The sequence below is a fragment of the Grammomys surdaster genome, unplaced genomic scaffold (genome assembly GCF_004785775.1).
Source record: "Grammomys surdaster isolate TR1022 unplaced genomic scaffold, NIH_TR_1.0 171, whole genome shotgun sequence".
Classification (NCBI taxonomy): Eukaryota; Metazoa; Chordata; class Mammalia; order Rodentia; family Muridae; genus Grammomys; species Grammomys surdaster.
Window position 1 is genome coordinate 3,026,401 of NW_021604619.1, and position 17,258 is coordinate 3,043,658.

The window sequence follows — 17,258 nt, forward strand, 5'->3', positions numbered from 1 at the left end:
ATAATATTTGGAGTGGTCTGCTCTTTCTCTTGTTGATTTGTAATGTTTTTCATATTACATCCCAAAACCCCATAAGCATTTGAATGTGTTTCAGGGCTTTGAAAGTTCTTAAACCAAAACTTTTAACAATGTTAAATATTGTTAAGATGTAGTTGCCTTTAGAATTCTCATAAATTGACAGAGACCAGTCATTCATATAGCTACTTTGAAGAGAGAAATTAGACAGTATATGTTACATTGGACCAAAGACATTCTTTATCATGCAATGGCTTTACTCATATGTATATAACCAAGAAAATACTTGTGTTCATGAGGGAAAATCACAAATGGATCCATTGTACATTGTTAGTAAAGGAAAATATCAACAACAGGAAAATTCTCCTATCTTTGTTGGTGAGAAAGCTTTTGCCTATTAGAAGAAGATAAATTCAGTTTAAAAACACCAAATATGATCTACAACATCCACATGGGCAGTGTTCAAAAGCTGATAAGAAATAGCATATAGCAAATTCTTACTCCCAGAAGAATACCATGTATGAAAAGGTATAGTCTAACATGATCTTAAATACGTGCCTATAACATAGACATGTAGTAATCAGGAGTCATTATTATTTTGTCATCTCTTTAGAATGAAGTAGAAAAGTAGACATCTAATGATATTTTCTTTGTTTAAAAATGTCTAAAGCAGTAATATAGGTTATTAGTACTTGTTTATATTAAATAATAAATGCAGTATCCATTATGTTCCGTATTCTTCATTAAACAGGAGAGAATTCATGCCTGCTATTGTAGCCTGGACAAAAGCCTGTATCTGGAGAGATCACAGGCCATGGATAAGAGTCTATTATCATTGTTTTCTAAATGGTCATGTCGTCAAACTGCTTATTAAATATTGATTTGTATCCACAGAGTTCTGCTGCTCTCATACTTGGCCATAGAAGCTTCTTTGTTCAGTAAGTAGCAGTTATTTCCCTACAAATTATTGGCCAGAGAGGCCCTAGAGACACTGGAAGCAACGAAGTCTATTACCATTGCTTTTGGTTATCTTCTTTAACTAGACAGTAAAACACTATTGCTGAAGACACCACACATGTTGCTTGTAGGGTACAGAAGAATTAGTCTTAAACTAAGCCAGGAACTCTGCCCGCTGGTTGTCTTTCACAGTGTTACAAGTGCCATGCAGGCTGCTGAGTGAAAAAAGACAGCAATAGTCTTGCTCAGTACTAGATACTGCATGCTGTAATATTGACTTGCCAGCCAAGATGTTTCTACTGGTACAATAGTAGTGAAATGTTTGTGGAGGTAACCAATCACTCCTCTGATTGGATTTGAAACCTGCTCTACAGGAAGGAATTCATGACTGGTACTTTAAACATAGGGAAGGCCCAAAGATAGAGAATTCATAGGCCTATTGATGAGGATTTTCTAAGTGGTCATGTTATCAAACTGCCTTCAAAATATTTATATTGCTATTCTTAAGTCCTCCATCAGAGAAATTTGTTATTGCAGGAGGTAGTGGCTAATACAGAGGAGCATTGTTGTTCAGAGTGTTGAGATTAAGAGACCAAGTACGCTCCCTTTCTCTCTCTCTCTTTCTCTCTCTTACCCTCTATCTTTAATAAATCCCACTCCCGTGGGAAAAAAGAGACCAAGTACATGACTATAGGTGGGACATCTATATCAATGACCCTCTCCATAGGCTAAGGAAATATCTTAGAAAAGCGTTAAGAAAGAATCTAAGAACTGGAAGATACGGGTGGGTGCTGTGAAATGTGGCCCTCTGGACATAGCACGGCTATTGCGTACATAAAATCACAGTGGCCATGTTTACCTTTCACAAGACCTGAATGAGATGGAGGCAGCTAAAACTCTAGCACATTTTCAAGGTTGGCCATTTGATATTGGACAACCAATTGGTGTGCTCTTTTCTGGTGGAGACTGTTTCTCATATTCTCATAATTCCTTAGTTGCCTATAGTTCTTTGTGTAGGATAGAAGCTTCATGAGATTCCCCCTCTCCATGTTAGCATACCTATTGTTTACCTTGAGCAGGTTATATTTATATAGTTAGTATATATACATATATGTATGGTACATATATGTATACATATATCTATGGTACATATATGTAACAACAAAGAGACCATTAGTTTGAAAGAAAGCAAGGATATATATATATGATGAAAGCAAGGATGTGTATGTGGAAGCATTTGGAGGGAGGAAAGGGGAAAGGAGGGAAGGGGCAAATATATATATGTCATTATATTATCATTTCTAGCATGGAAGAAGAGGGACTCTAGACCTATCTGATTTTTGACAGTTGCTGAGGGAGGAAGAGCCACTTTTCTTTGAGTTTGATGTATTTAGGAAAGATTCTTAGGTGAGGTTCTGTAGACTGTGTTTCATGCCCAGATTCACAGGGTTGCTCTTTAGGTTATTTCTTAATGTGTTAATATTGGAACAATCTGGAAAAGCTTTAAAGAAGGCGACTGGGCAGATTGCACCTTTATTCACACAATGGCAAAAGTTATCATTTAGATTTTTCAAGTCAAGTAGACTAACAGAATAGTTAAGGCTAAAGATAGAAGAGGCAGATGTGTAACTACCATCCATATCTACATCTTCAGTCCCCAAAGTATTCCTCTTTCTTTCTCCCTGTCTCCCATCCATCCTGTATTCCTTCCTTTTCTCCATTTTCCTTCTTTTCTTGCTGTCTCTTCTTTTTCTTCCAGCTCCTTTCCTGTTCATTTAGTTTTATTTTTTAATTCCACTCCCTCACGTAGTCCCTTTGGCGTTCTGTATGTATAACCCATGAAGGTGAATATACAGAAGGATCCAAATGTTATCAAAGGGATTCAGCTCTGGAATCTGAACATGAACTATTTGCATCAGTCAAATGGGCATTTAATACAGAGTGCTTTTAAACTGCAGCAGCAGCATTGTCAATCTTCCTGCTAGCCTTCTTCTCTCTGTCGGTTTTCTAAGGCTTCCTGTACAAGGGGGAAGAATCAGTCCATGATTGTGAGTTGGCAGAGAGGGCAAGAACTGCCATGATCGAGATCCTCTGGTAAGCCTGCTTCCAGGATTCTGTACCTCATGACATTTCACCAACGTTCCTTCTCATTAGTCCTTGCAAATTGGCTTCCTTCACTCCTTTATCCACTTCCTTCACTGAGGTCTAATCATAGATGAGAACTTAGAAAGTACAAATAAGAAACAAAAATAGTACTTAATGAAAATGGGTGGTGAAAGCAAGGATATGCATATGGAAGGATTTGGAGGGAAGAAAGGGAAGGGGACAAATAATGTAATTATATTATAATCTCAATTTTTTTCTACCATGGAAAGGAGGTACTCTAGACCTAGCTGATGAGTGATTGCTGCTGAGAGAGGAAGAGCCACTTTTCTTTGGGTATGGTGTATTTAGGGAAGATACCTATTGGATTGATATCCAATATTGGATTACTTACAATGTGTGTTTACTTTAGTTTTGAAATGTAAACCAATGGCCAAAGCACGGTGATTCACAGGGATATAGAGAAATAACCACAACAAACTCAACCACCCACAAACATACTTCATGAGAGGGCATCGTTAATTAATGTTTCTCTGTGTTCACTGTTAAACAAAGCTTTTTATCCAATTAAGATAAATAAGTACTGTGATTTAGATGAGGAAAGCTGTCTAGCCTGGTCACACTTTACTCAGCTCAGCTGTGTAGACTTGGATAGCCTTTAGGATTCTATGTCTTGTAGTTGTCAATGCTTTGAGCTTGCTTAAGAAAAAGAAACACGATTGTTGACTTGCTGGTGGGTTGTAAATATGTACAGATGAAATTCATCCTTCTCAGTGAAATAATCAGGATTCACATATTAGGTATTACCAGAGGCTCTAGTCTCGCCTAGAAGTCCTGGAAGTTAACATGCTGGGTTTTTCTGACACAAATACAGACTAGTGAATGGCCCCAAAATGTTTGTTCAAGAACTTCAAGAGGAAGCTGTAGAGAAAAATGATTAGCTGGGACTTCAAGCTAATGGATCTCAAACTGTGTAAAAGTTGCCTCAGAGAAATGTAAACTAACTGCTGCATGGCTTTTCCAGAGATTCTGATGTCAATTGCAAACATGCCAACCTAAATGTTATATATATATATACCTGTGTTAATTTGAATATGAAGTAAAAATGGGGATCCACTGACTTATGAAATGAGGCAGTGAGTTAGAAAGAGTGTTAAGCCGTGTTTGATCCATGAGCCAGAGTACTGTCAGCTTCCTAATGGCTACCTCTGAGAATGTATAATTTCTATTCTCAACCCTACATCTCCAGAATACAATTATGCATATGAGTAAGATTCCCTGGGAGGTTCCTATGCACTTTAAATTTTAGAATCATTAAGACATCTAGTCCAGCAGGCATACTCAAGTGGCTGGGTCAAGGTTGTAATGGAAAGACATTTCAATCCCTAATCCCCTCTACTTAACTAAGCAGTCTTCTATCTTGATTTTTACCAGTATGCCTCCCCAAAGATAGAGATATTTCTCTATTGCTGTTCATTAAGTTAGACTTCAAATGAAAGCCAGAGCACTTTAAAAAAAAATTAAAAAAAAATTGGGACAGGAAGAAAGCTTGTTTCGCTAGTTTCTATAAACAATGGTTTGCCACACAGTACTTATGGGACTTAAAAAAATGTGCTGGTCCCACATTCGACCTATTAAATTAGAATTTGGTGGGATGGAGGCCCAAGGCTTGTACATTCTAAAGCTTGCCAATGGATTTTAGTGGGAAGCTAGTTTTAAGAACTACTGTGGATGAGCTCTCTGATTTATCATTGTCTTGTTTAATATATTACAGAGCAGTTAGTCATTTGGGCTTCCAGAAGACTCATATCATTTACTTCAATTAATAAAATATTAGCATGCATTGTAAGATCAATTAGATATTGAGTGCACGCCCCTGTTTTCAGATGATGGCTGATTGTGTACAGAAGGAAACAAACTGGTGGCAAGTATATCAAATAGTAACACCCACATGGTATTATCATTTTATTTTATAAAATAAAGTGCAATGCTTTTTTATTAGAATTTGGATTTGTCATATCTTTAGACACCACGAAGCAAACTATCTTAACTTTGTCTCTGTAATGCATCCTGGATGTCTGGCATAGAAACCACCATGAGAGGTTCCTTAGAAGAAAGGAATCAGCTACTATGAACCATTCATAGGATACTTAGAGTCCAATACAATTTCTTGGTTGCGGGTCCCAAATTTCATTTCAAGTGAAATACTAAGCAAAGTTCACATATCAGCCTTCACACAGGAGCTGAAAATGACTTAGGGAATCAAGAGATTAAGTGAGGCCATTAGACACATAACTGAATGGAAGAAACAGCTATGGGCCTTGCACAAGACAAGAAAGCCTAACTCCAAGTCACACCAAATAAAATTTTAATTCCAAAAATATATGAAATAAAAGGTATAAAGGTAAACATTTCCTTCACAATTTTTTCAGCCAATTTTGAAAATATAAACCTTAAAGAATTTTTGCTCTTCTAAAGTCAAGCCCCTTGGTTTGCTTCTTGGGTTTCCTATATAACCAAGAAATATTTGTCTCCTTTAAATTCCAGTTGGAAAATGATGTGAACAAGACATTATTTTCATTCCGTTTGGGGTATTCAAGTTCTAGGAAAAATACACACATATGAAATCACAGTCCTTAGAATCTCTAAATTCTATGTTGAGCAATGCGCCATCCTGAGTACTGGCAGACACCTTCAACCCCTCCTCTACCATCGTCATGGGTCTTTGAATATTAATGACTTCATGCCTCATTTATGGCATTGATAATATCAATATGAAAGATGACAGACCTCAGGCCACTCTTGACCTTAAATATTTTTTTTCTTTTTCATTAAGCTTAGAATCTTTTTTAAGTTAAATGAGAATCTTTAATGCTCTATGCAGAAAATTTACAGTAGTAGGTTGCTTATGATTAGATTATGATTAGATACTTAAGAAAGGACGAAACACTTATCTGGCAACTATCATGTGCACATTATTAGCTTTTCTCATGAATCGCCTGCCATTTTATCATTTGCAAATCTTATAAGTAAATCGTGGAAAAAATAGTCTCCGGTAGGTTTGCAAGCAAAGTAACAATCACTGTGAAAGCATATCTCTTGTCTGAGTGTAGTGGCCCATACCTTTAATTCCAGCACTTGGGAGGCAGAGTCCAGTGGGTCTCTGTGAGTTCAAACCCAGCCTGGAGAGGAGGGGGATGGGGGGGAGGGAGGAAAAGGGAGAGGAGGGGAGGAGAGAGGAGAGGAGGAAGAGGAACTTTTCCCTATTGGATGGTTATAGCTAGTGTCACTTTTACAATTTTTAGGCCAAGTGAAACTGTCCACTTCCATCTACTCATAATATATATTTTATTTAAAAACTAATGCCTCATCAACCACAAGGTCATAATTATGAAGCATGGCAAGGTTGTAGAAATTTACTTGGAGTTGCTATTGATTACAGACATTTATAAAAACATAATACCCCTAAGGCTTTGGGTCAAGTATGTCATAGCTCAGGGCAGGAAATCCTCTTTAAAAGGACAAGGATTGCTAGGCATATTCGAAGTTCACTATCAATTCTTGTAATACTTGTGTGGCTTAACTTGTATGTCTCTCAATCATGATGTAGTATGAATAGCAAACAGAACATTTCAATTTTCATTTTTTTTTCTTTAAAATGACTTACAGTTAAGGCTGGTGGCCCTGGAGGTCCCATGTCACCCTAAAATGGATGAAAGAAAAGTTACAATTAACAGCAGCTCCTTTCTGTAAATTATTTAAGAGGTTATAGAGCGAAGCAATATAAAAAGATAAATCGTATTTTTAGGTTTTCATCTATTCTTTGAGAACTTCATGATACAGTGTGATCATATTCTTCCCCTGTTTTCCAATTCTTCCCAAACCCTTCCCAATTTCCCTACCAGCAGATTCTCGTAATTTGAAAGGACATAAAAATAGAATTTTTCTTGATAAAAATTTTCTGCGCAATGAGAGCTGTATCATGTTCCCTTTGAGACTTATGATATAAAAATCGCCTTGTGTGCCCTCATGCTTTCGGCAATAGCAAGGCGTGTTTTGAAAAACTAAAATAATCTCAATTTTTTTTTATTCTTTTGACTATGAATCCCAAATTAGAAAAAAAAAATTATCTTTCCAAATATGGTTACTTGCCAACGGAGCAGCTGGGAAGCGTCATGGTGACAGATAATGTTTCTGACAAAGTTTGTATGAGGATCAGCAGAAATAATAAGTGGATCTTTCCCCCCGCCCCCAGCCCCACTCCATGCCTTCCAGCTGCCAGGAACAGTTCCCACTGCCTCTCCTAGGCTCTCCTGATTGGGCATCGCTGGTGCCTCTAGCTTTCAGAAAGCTTCCTCTGGTTGTGTATTTTCCAGTACTAGAATTGCTTTGCTGACCTATGTGAATACAGGTTTCCAGGTGTGTGTATCTTGACTATTAAAAAGTTCTTGAAAATGCTGGGTGCAGCAGTATACACTTTAAATGCCAGCACCCAGAAGGCAGAGGCAAGTGGATCTCTATGATTCTAAGGCCAGCCTCACTGACATTGCAAGTTCCAGACCAGCCAGGGTTACCCAGTAAGACCGTGTCTTTAAAAAACAGTCTTTGAAAAAGTATCCAAAGTGCATGATGTATCACCCTGGTGTTTTTCTGTCTCAGGAGTTCTAGTCATTTAATGAGAACTCCACAGTCATCAGGACTGAGTGTCCTTGCTATGTTCTTGTTGCCTTGAACATTATAGAGTCTGTGTGTCTGTGGCCTGTGTTATGGGGTTGTCACGCTAAGTATATCTAGATTTTCTCTTTTTCTCATTAAACTTTGTTATCTGAAGTTTTAAGACATAGCATTGTATATCCATTCTTTCGGGGACAAGGGCATTAAAGTAGCAGTTGTTAAGGAACTTAAATCACTTACTAAGGACTGCTCTATGAGATCAACTCTAGCACAGAGATAAATATTTAAGATAGGTAAGGAATTCTATATGCGTTCAGCATGAAGAATAAAATGCAGATATGAAATCAGGATTGACTAATTACCTCACCCAATACAACCCTTGAATTTAATATTTGTTAGCTCTTACTGAGAAGCCACTTCCAAAATGCCATTATGAAATGGTTCCGGGGGGAGAACACAATAAATGGCTCATTTGCTCTAAAGTGGAGGCACAGAGTGAGCTAGCTTCCTTTCCCCTAACACCACCTGGCTGATCATTAAGGTGACACCTTGGTGGTGTTGGCTGAGTTTCCTGACATAGGACACCTTTGCTAATGTGCTGATGATGGAACACTCATGCTGTCAAGCAAAGGTGAGAAACAGGAGGTTTCACTGCTGTGTTAATGTCAATTAGTGACTGCACACACAGTCTCTCGCACTGAGGCAACCAAAAGGCTTTCCTCACCCAGAAGCTTTACACACAACAGCCTTCCGCCACTGTCAGGATGTTTGTGTAACCAGATAGGATCTACAAGAAGTCACTCACTTTAAGGTGTGCACGTATATGTGTGTGTGGGGGTGGGGACTTTCGAGTAGCTACAGTACCTTTTCTCCTTTTGGGCCAGGTGGACCTTGAGGACCCGAGTCACCTTTCAAACCCTGAAAGGAACATAACAAAAATAATTTTCTATGGAAGAGTCACCAGAAGCTTCAATTATTTCAATTATTAGTAACAAAGCAATTGATTCATGCTCCCCTGAACTCCCAAATCCCATTCTTTCCTTTCTAGTACGGAAACAGGCAACTGGCACCACTGTGATAAGCACCATCTGCGCTGTGGTGGCTTCAGATACATTAAACCAGTGCGGGGCCTCAATATTGCATATTTGTGCAACTTTGCTTCCTGCTAAAATTACATTAATTCACCATCTGGGGGACCATCATTTAGATCTATATGAGCTTTGAAATATCCTCTTTGGATTAAATTTGTGGATGTTGTAAATACCTCTGATTTAGCATTGATTTAGCCTTTATAAAGCTTGCCAAGAAATTCATGAGTTACATCAAAAAACATGTTCATGTCTGTATCAAGAAATTTAATTATTAGGAGGAGGGCTACAAAGGCTGCATTCTTCTGTGGCTCACTGGGCTGGAGGGAAAATGTAGCATCTTGTCCATTTGAAACTATGTTTCAGTTTTTAAAATTATTTTACTTAAAGAAATCCTGGATTTATAAAGATATCAAATGGAACTACATGAGACAGAAAATTTGTCAGATAATTTTTTTTCACAAATCCTCCTGATTCTTGGGTGTTTCTGGGTACTTGGTTGGTGATGGCCACATGGAAACAGAAGGTGAGTCGGATGGATACATCCTGACTGTGTGTTAATAGGGATGATACTGTCCTTCATTTTAAACACATGGGATGAGGGAAAAATAATAATGGAAAAGGAAGCATTTGTGAGTAATGTTACATACAGTGTGTCTACACGTCTTCCTGTTCCTACCTGAGGGATCTAGCTATCACTGCCTAGGAGTTTTGTGGTGAATAGATAAAGCACACCCCAGCACCCACAGGTATTCAATAAAGAATCCAAAGACAAACCAAATCAATGAAAATAATTAGAGGAAACAATATTGCTGCTCAAAGAATGTGAAAACCATGTCAGACTTCAACAAGAACCAGGGATGGATAAAACGTCACTCAACTTGAAAAAACAAACAGACAAACAAGCAAACTTTGAAATGAATAAATACCTTAATATATTTTAATCAATATTTAGTGTTTAATAAATAGCATTTAAAATGTAGTGTTCTATTACACCTTATTTGGAATATTGTTTGGAATAGCTATCTATTCCTTTCTAAAGCAGTAGACACTTGAGAGCAAAACCTGGCAGAAGAATAATCTAGCCTCTTATGAGGAGACAAGTGCCATTTCTGAGAATGGATTTCAATCAGTCACTTATCCACGTGGCTACCACGTACCTTCCTTCCAGGTACCTTGTGGTCACTCACTCCCCTAGACCTATACTGTCTGATAAAGTAGCTGCACACTGGTTGTTCTTCTTGTCTAACCCCATTCTTCTCAGTGATAAGGACTGAGCCCAGAGCCTTGCTCATGCCGTCAAGTTCTTTACTGCTGAGCTGTACTTCCAGTTTGGTTTATAATGAGTAGTATGAGAAAATAATGTTAGATAGTTCACTAATACATTTTATACTATTCATTGAAATGATAACGTTGGCAATAACGCATCAAGTAATATATATATTAGTAAAAGTAATTTTGCCAGTTTCTTTTACTTTTCTCCACCATGGCTAATTGAAACTGTAACATACTTACTTTTGCCTTGAGTTGGTAGCTTTCTCTATGTTTCTGCACCACTTTGGGAATCAGACACAAGAGAAGAAGGTGGGAACAAAAGTTACCTCTATTACCTAATGCTAAACAGACTCCTCTGAGTCCTCTTCATAAGTCTGGACCGTGCCCTTGTCTTGCCCTTGGCTTGCTCAACCTGGTTATCTAAAAGCTTACAAAACTCTTCCATATTTGGAATTGCAAAACCTTAAATTAACCCATAAGCCCCACCTCTGCACAAGGACTAGGTAACTTCCTGAAATGCTGGAAGCTGTAGTTCTCGAAAAATAATAAAGCCTCATGGGAAAGTATATGGTGGCCTATAGATTTGTCCATATAAACCCCTACAACTCATGGCTTGAGGCAATTTTCATGGGGGAAGTTCCAGGGAATGGGCACAACAAAAGTCCATCTCTTGGTCAGTAGTAACTATTAAATAAATTTTACTTTAAATCTGGACCATATGGTGGAATTGGTTTTTCTCCAGCAAATCTCAGGATTAACTGAATCTGCTCTTCGTCTCCTCTCTTTGACATCTAGTTCTTGGGTGTCTTTAAAAAGAATTCCTCTAGACCAGAACTGTGCTGTACTTGATATTTCTCTATAGTAATTACCCCATACACTATCTCCTCTATGATGCTGTCTGCAACTTCGACTGGGTCCTCCTTGTATCTGGAGATGCGCATGACACCCTCTCTTACTGCAACTCCCCTGTTACAGCTGTTTTGAATAAAAAGTCTTCCTTGCTTCAAGTAAATAAATAAATAAATAAAGGTATTTTTCTTCCACAAAGTTAAGATTCTTGCCATTTATAAGACTTGTGAGATGGACAGAAAGGATTTCAGTAGACATAATGAGACAAATGCTGGAGAGCGCTGCCTCAGATGGGATGGTTAGAAACCACCTCTGCATGAAGGATGCTGCTGTCTTAGAAAGTTTCAGTCCCAGAACAGTCCTAGGGAAATGTGTGCAGGTGATGTAAACAGCAAGTAGAAATGTCGCTAAGGTAGCGTCTTATGACGTATGGTATGAAATCAAGGACAGTCAGAGGTCAAAGCATGTAGCTATGGGAAGGATTTTTTTTTTTAATTAAGTGGGAGGCCAGTGTAACACTTCAATGCTACTAGCCGTCAAATTTATTAGATGTGCTCCAAGACTTTGCAATATGGCATTTGGGAGTCAGGACAAGAATAGTGTTTACTGCCTAATTCTAGGTAGTCAGGGTATCTGCAAAAAAAAAAAAAAAAAAGTATGCACAATAATTATTTTGAAGAGATGCTCAGAATCATAGTTGTAAGAACAGTGAGTAGATGGCTGTCTCTTAACAAAGGTTATGTATTATTTTTTAGGGCAAGTAAGGGATAATTAATAGTGCTTTTTGTGGTGTTTCACACACAGGTTGACAGATATGTAACAACTGTGCTTTTAGTCATAGAGAATAAAATGCAGTGGAGAAGCACTGTATCTATCAAGCTCCTACTGCTATGGCCATGGAAGTAGACCATGTAACTCATGTCCCCTGTGACAAAGTACCCTGATGTTAAGGCAATGGGTTTGTAATAGTCTCTGAAAAGCAGCTCGGTAATGCTTTCTGTAAGTACGATATTTCTCCTCCTGTCATGCTGTTGCAGCTATCAATGTTACTGAGTGCCCGAGGGGAGAAAAAGGACACAGCACAAAAGAATAAAACATGTTTAGAAATGTGAGTGTTAGTCTTTAATGCCTGAGCTGTGCCTTCTAGGTAGCAGAGTCGAGGCCACGAAACCTTGACAATATGGTTGCCTTAACAATACCGGCATAATGACAACACCTGTTGACTAGCTAGTGGAGGTCAGGGAAATTTCACAAGGCCCCATCTCCAGATGAAGAGCTATCAGCAATCAATGGCTGTATGAAAGACATCTTCTCCCCCAAGGGATGTGCCCAGTCATGGGTTATCCAATCCTTAAGAAGTTATCAGCTCTAAACACATGTACATAAGGACATCATACAATGGGCTCAGTTGGTCCTGGCGTGTGTGTGTGTGTGTGTATGTGTGTGTGTGTGTGTAGAAAAATTATAGAAGAGGTTGCAAACTCAGGATTGGTGTGGAGATATGGGAGGAGTTAGAGGGAAAGATGGAAGAAGGAGAATATCGCAAATACAGTATTCACCTACGAAAGTTTCTTTTTTTAATCTATAAAACTTTAAGTTAAAAAGCACAAAACATCAAATGAAGTGGACTTTAAACTTGAGACATGGATGGGTACCTATTATTAGGGATCTCAGTAATAGTGTTCCCTGAAGCATGGTAGTTGTATCTGCATGGAATGTGAGCTGGGACATTTTCCCTAAAGGCAAACTAAGAGCCGAGGGATGTTGATACATAAAGCTAACAGACTGCAGAGTTGTTATTGGGAAAAATCTACTGTGCATATAATATAGCATTTTTAAAAAATCAGATAGTATAAAATATTATTTATTTAAAAATTTAAGCTACCAATTAATTCCTTGTCCTATCTACTGTTCTAATCTTGTTTCCTAGCAATGGCAATAGCTGTCACCAGATGATACGTTCTGGTTTTGTGATTTCAAGGTTTTTCTGATTAGTAGTACAGATCACACTGGTGTACGGAGATTTGTGTGATAATTGAAGAAATGTCAGTTACAGTGATTTTTGTTGTAGGATGTTTCGAAGATCAAAATAAACAAAGAGGAGACTAAGCTGAATGAGTGAAACCTACATTTCTGAGGTTGAATGGAAAGGGAATAATGAAAGCGGTATCTATTAAAGATAATATGTCACATCTAAAAGCTTTTGGTAACAGAGAATGATTGCTCACACAATTCTTATGTGTGCTGAGCACTCTTCTACTGCCACATGCATGATAACTCCTTTGATTCTCCCAGGACATTGGCAAGTGCTAACAGTCTGATTTTCCCATTGTGCAAATAAAGAAACTAAGAGGATGAATAGAGTAATGTGACCTACTGGAAGAGCTGGGGTTCAAACCAGACAGCCTGGTTCAATGGTTACAACAGGATACATACATAGTATCTCAAGTCTGTTCTAAAATATTATTGTTGAATTCGTTTCCTGCTAGATAACAGTCAGAATCACTTAACTATCCAATAAAACAAGATCTTATGTTTTGAAAGGTAAATTGTAGAAATTTTAACATTTTGCAATTTCTATATTGGCTTAGTATCCATCATTTGTACAGCATTGGAAATACGTTTATTAAAATTTTAGAATTTAAACCCAAAGTTCATACAAGTTCACACAAGCACACACACACACACACACACACACACACACAGAGAGAGAGAGAGAGAGAGAGAGAGAGAGAGAGAGAATTTTTGCTGTCTCAATGAATAAAGGCTATTTAATATTACTCAAGAACCTTGAGGACACAAAATATTCCGCTTTACTTTTTTTATTTTAGAGCTTATAATATAATTACAACATTATTTCCCCTTGCCTTTTCCTCACTCCCTCTCAACTCTCCCACAGATCCTTCCTTGCTCTCTTTCAAATCCATGGACTCTTTTTAAATTAAATTTTATCATACAGATATATAAAATCTCACATGGCAGAGATCCCAAAACTCACAGCGCACAGCTGAAAAAGAATGAACCACAGTGTGCTTCCTTTTTCTAAACTAAGTAGGCTAGCTATTTTGTGAAAAAGTTGGCACAGAAAGATATATTATACAATACATCACACCACACTAAATCCAATATGCAACAGTGAAAACTATCAAGACAGGCCTGTTTGAATTCATTTAGTGGAAATATTAAATCATTACAAATCACTGTAATGTAGAAAGTAGCTTAGAAGGTGGCAAGCTTAGTATATTGAATTTGCTCACTTGCATTCTAACTGAATATTCTGGAAGCTAAAATCCCTATAGTGACTCAGCTTTAGTGAGATTTAAAATCACCATTAACATACCATATATTCCCTAAAAGGTGTGCCTGTAATCACAAGGTCAGCAGGAATTGTCACAGTGCTGAAATGCTTTGGTTTTTCAGTCAGATGTTTCGCCCTGAAGAACAGGCAGTGGTGAAGGAGATGATTTCGTGGGAAAATGAGACCTTTCTGTCAAGCATTCAGAATTAAAGGCTGACTTTACTATTTTCGTAGTTGACAGGTAGATGATGTTTTTCTTCCTTGATTTTCCCCAAGATATTCAGGAGCCATGACCAAGAAACAGGAGCAAGTAATCAGAGCTTGCTTTCTTCTTTAGTCTTATTAGCTGTGAAGATGCTATGGCCGTTCTTTTTCAGAAACTACTTTTATTAGAAATTTGAAACAGTCTTCTGTTAGCTTTTTGGCATGCTAGATCAAAGGGTTATAGCAGGCTGAGCAAATTAATGGACTGTTTCTTTCTTGGTGGTGTACTCCGTAGTCTTAAGGAATTACAGGGTGCAAGGAATAGAACCTTTCTTACTGGAGTTGTGGTTGACTCTTGCAGGATAATCCCATTCAAGAGGAATACCTATTTCCCCACAAGTGCACTCTCCATCTGTCTTGCCTTATTCAATGAATGGAACAGGTAGGGTAAAATATGGACTTTTGCTTATGGTGCAGTACTCTTAGCACTGAACGGAGTACCATTATGCATTGTTATCAAGTAGGTGAGACGCCGCATTTAAACAAATGGATCATCATCCTGATATAGCAAGGGAAGTCGATGAAAGTATGTACAGACTCCTCGGCTGGAAACCACTGGTTCCAGTGCCTAACGCAGTCTAGGAAACTCACTGCAAAGGCAGAAAGCATGAAGGACCAGTGTCACTGTAACAAAGTGAGTGGATTCTCTTGGGAAATATGCAAGGAGTTAAAGCCATGGGTGGCATTAAGAATCTTGTGCCAGGGGTGACTCCTTGGGCGCTTCTCTTTTGGAAGCAAATCTCTTATGAACTTCCTCCACAGTCCCCAAAGATTGGTCTTCAGGCTGTCTTTCTGTTGTGAAGGTCTACTGCACACAAGATGGATTTCACAATACCTATAGGTGTGGCAAGGATTTCAAAGGCTTCCAGGCATGATGAAACTGAACCAAGAGAACTCTAGGTAGTATTTCTTTATACCTGATTCATAAAGTAGGTAATGTAGTCCTTTAAGTTACATAAGCAGTGCATGTATAAGTGAGAATATGAACGGAGGATAAGGATTGTCACTGAAAGGTCCCAGTTCAATCTGATTTCAACAGAAAGGGGTGACTGTTGATTTGAATAAGGCACATTAAAAAAATGGAAAGTTAACCTATTGTACAAATTTCATTCTAAGATCTATGGTAGCACTCTGTAAGAAGGGGCAAGAGCTGTCTAGAAAAAGGGGAAGATATGAATTGGATTTAAACATGTCAAAGGCTGTAGTATGCTTAACTTGAAGCACTCTTGAATGGGGTGGTGAAGGGGTCACTGCATTCTGGAAGGGCATATGAGCCTAGTACACAGCCTCCCTCTTCTCCCTTCCCCTCTCTACATAAACGCAATCCTACAGACACAGCCTGTCTCTAGAAGGAAACCTGGGTGACATAGACTATGAACACCAGCTGGGAACACAGGTCACTGCTGAACATATGTAAAAAGAAATTGATAATGAAAGTAAGGCTTTTAAAAAAATCAGCAAGTAATAAAGACGAAGAAAAGACATTCATGAGACAAATGAAGCCTTGGAGAGCCCAGTAATGAAACTAAAACACTGCTGTAAAATAGCTGTGTAAAAATCTGCCTCCATCCTTCCTTTTGTTTGACTGTGGCTGACTCTGCCAAGGACAGCCAGATTTAATTGCATTAGAAAGAATATTTCAGTGGTAAAATCTAAACAGAACATTATTGAAAAGAGAATTAGGCTTACATCTTGTCCACTAAGGCCAGCCAGACCAGTGTCTCCTTTGGCTCCTGGTTCACCCTGGAAAGAAATAATTTAAACAATAAAACAAAAGTGTCATATTTCAAAACCTTTACTAAGAAAAATCAAGAGAGCTATGTCATTTGGTTCTATATGTAACGAAGTGATAAATTTGCTAATCCCCTGAAAGAAACATGAATTTCAAAATAAGCAATTCTCAGCCCTAAAAACCAGAGTAGTTCAAAAGGTTCAAAGGAACACTACATAAAAATGATCAGGGTAGACTTAGAAGATGGATTATTTCTTCTCTTCTATAAGCAAGGAAGAACTTTCCGGAGGGCAATTTGGTAATATATATCAAGGCTCTTAAATCAGTTCCCTCCACCTGGCCCTGTGATTTTTTACTTTAAGAATGTATCCTAAGGAAATAACCAGATGAAAAGAGTAAGGCACCTTATAGCAATGCACAGTGGTATTTACGAGAAACATTCCACATGCCCAGGAATAAGGACCCGATCCAATAAATTATCACACGTAGATAAATGAACTATGGTGCAGCTACAAAAGTCATATTATGTTTATTTCATAGTTATTTCAAAGTTATTGGTATCTAAATAGTAGAACTCAAAGAACAAATTGAAATATCTAGTGTATACATCTCAACCAATATGCACTCTTATTAAATTTTACTTTATTTTATTTTATAGATTGAGTCTTCATTCCTATTGGGGCATCTTTATTATATCCCTCCCACACCAAAGCTTAGGTAACTTTTGTGGGGAAGAAGGCAGAAAGGGAAGGAGGCAGAGGAGTCTGTGAAGTGTCTGCTGGACAAGACATAGTTACCATAGTCGCAAATGCATAGCACCCGTAGTTACCAGCACAAGACCAAGCCAGTCAAAAACCTGGCATAGACGGTGGAGATACCTCATAAGCTCCACCATTAATAAGGGCTTCTGGCAGATGGCATATGTTCTTATTAAGTCACAATTGTTCAAGATGATCATCTACATCATAGTCCTATGTTACATAACAATAGTGAGATAATATTT

General features: G+C 38.0%; 1 protein-coding gene across 1 annotated transcript in view; it reads right to left on the reverse strand.

The window, feature by feature from the left end:
• Col19a1 (collagen type XIX alpha 1 chain) overlaps nt 1-17,258 on the reverse strand; it is a 298,384-nt gene that overhangs the window by 176,139 nt on the left and 104,987 nt on the right. Inside the window, exons 11-13 of the mRNA XM_028767241.1 lie at nt 16,213-16,266; nt 8,614-8,667; nt 6,743-6,778 (exon numbers count right to left, since the gene is read on the reverse strand). Coding sequence (XP_028623074.1) covers nt 6,743-6,778; nt 8,614-8,667; nt 16,213-16,266 — 144 coding nt within the window. The remainder of the gene's footprint in view (nt 1-6,742; nt 6,779-8,613; nt 8,668-16,212; nt 16,267-17,258) is intronic.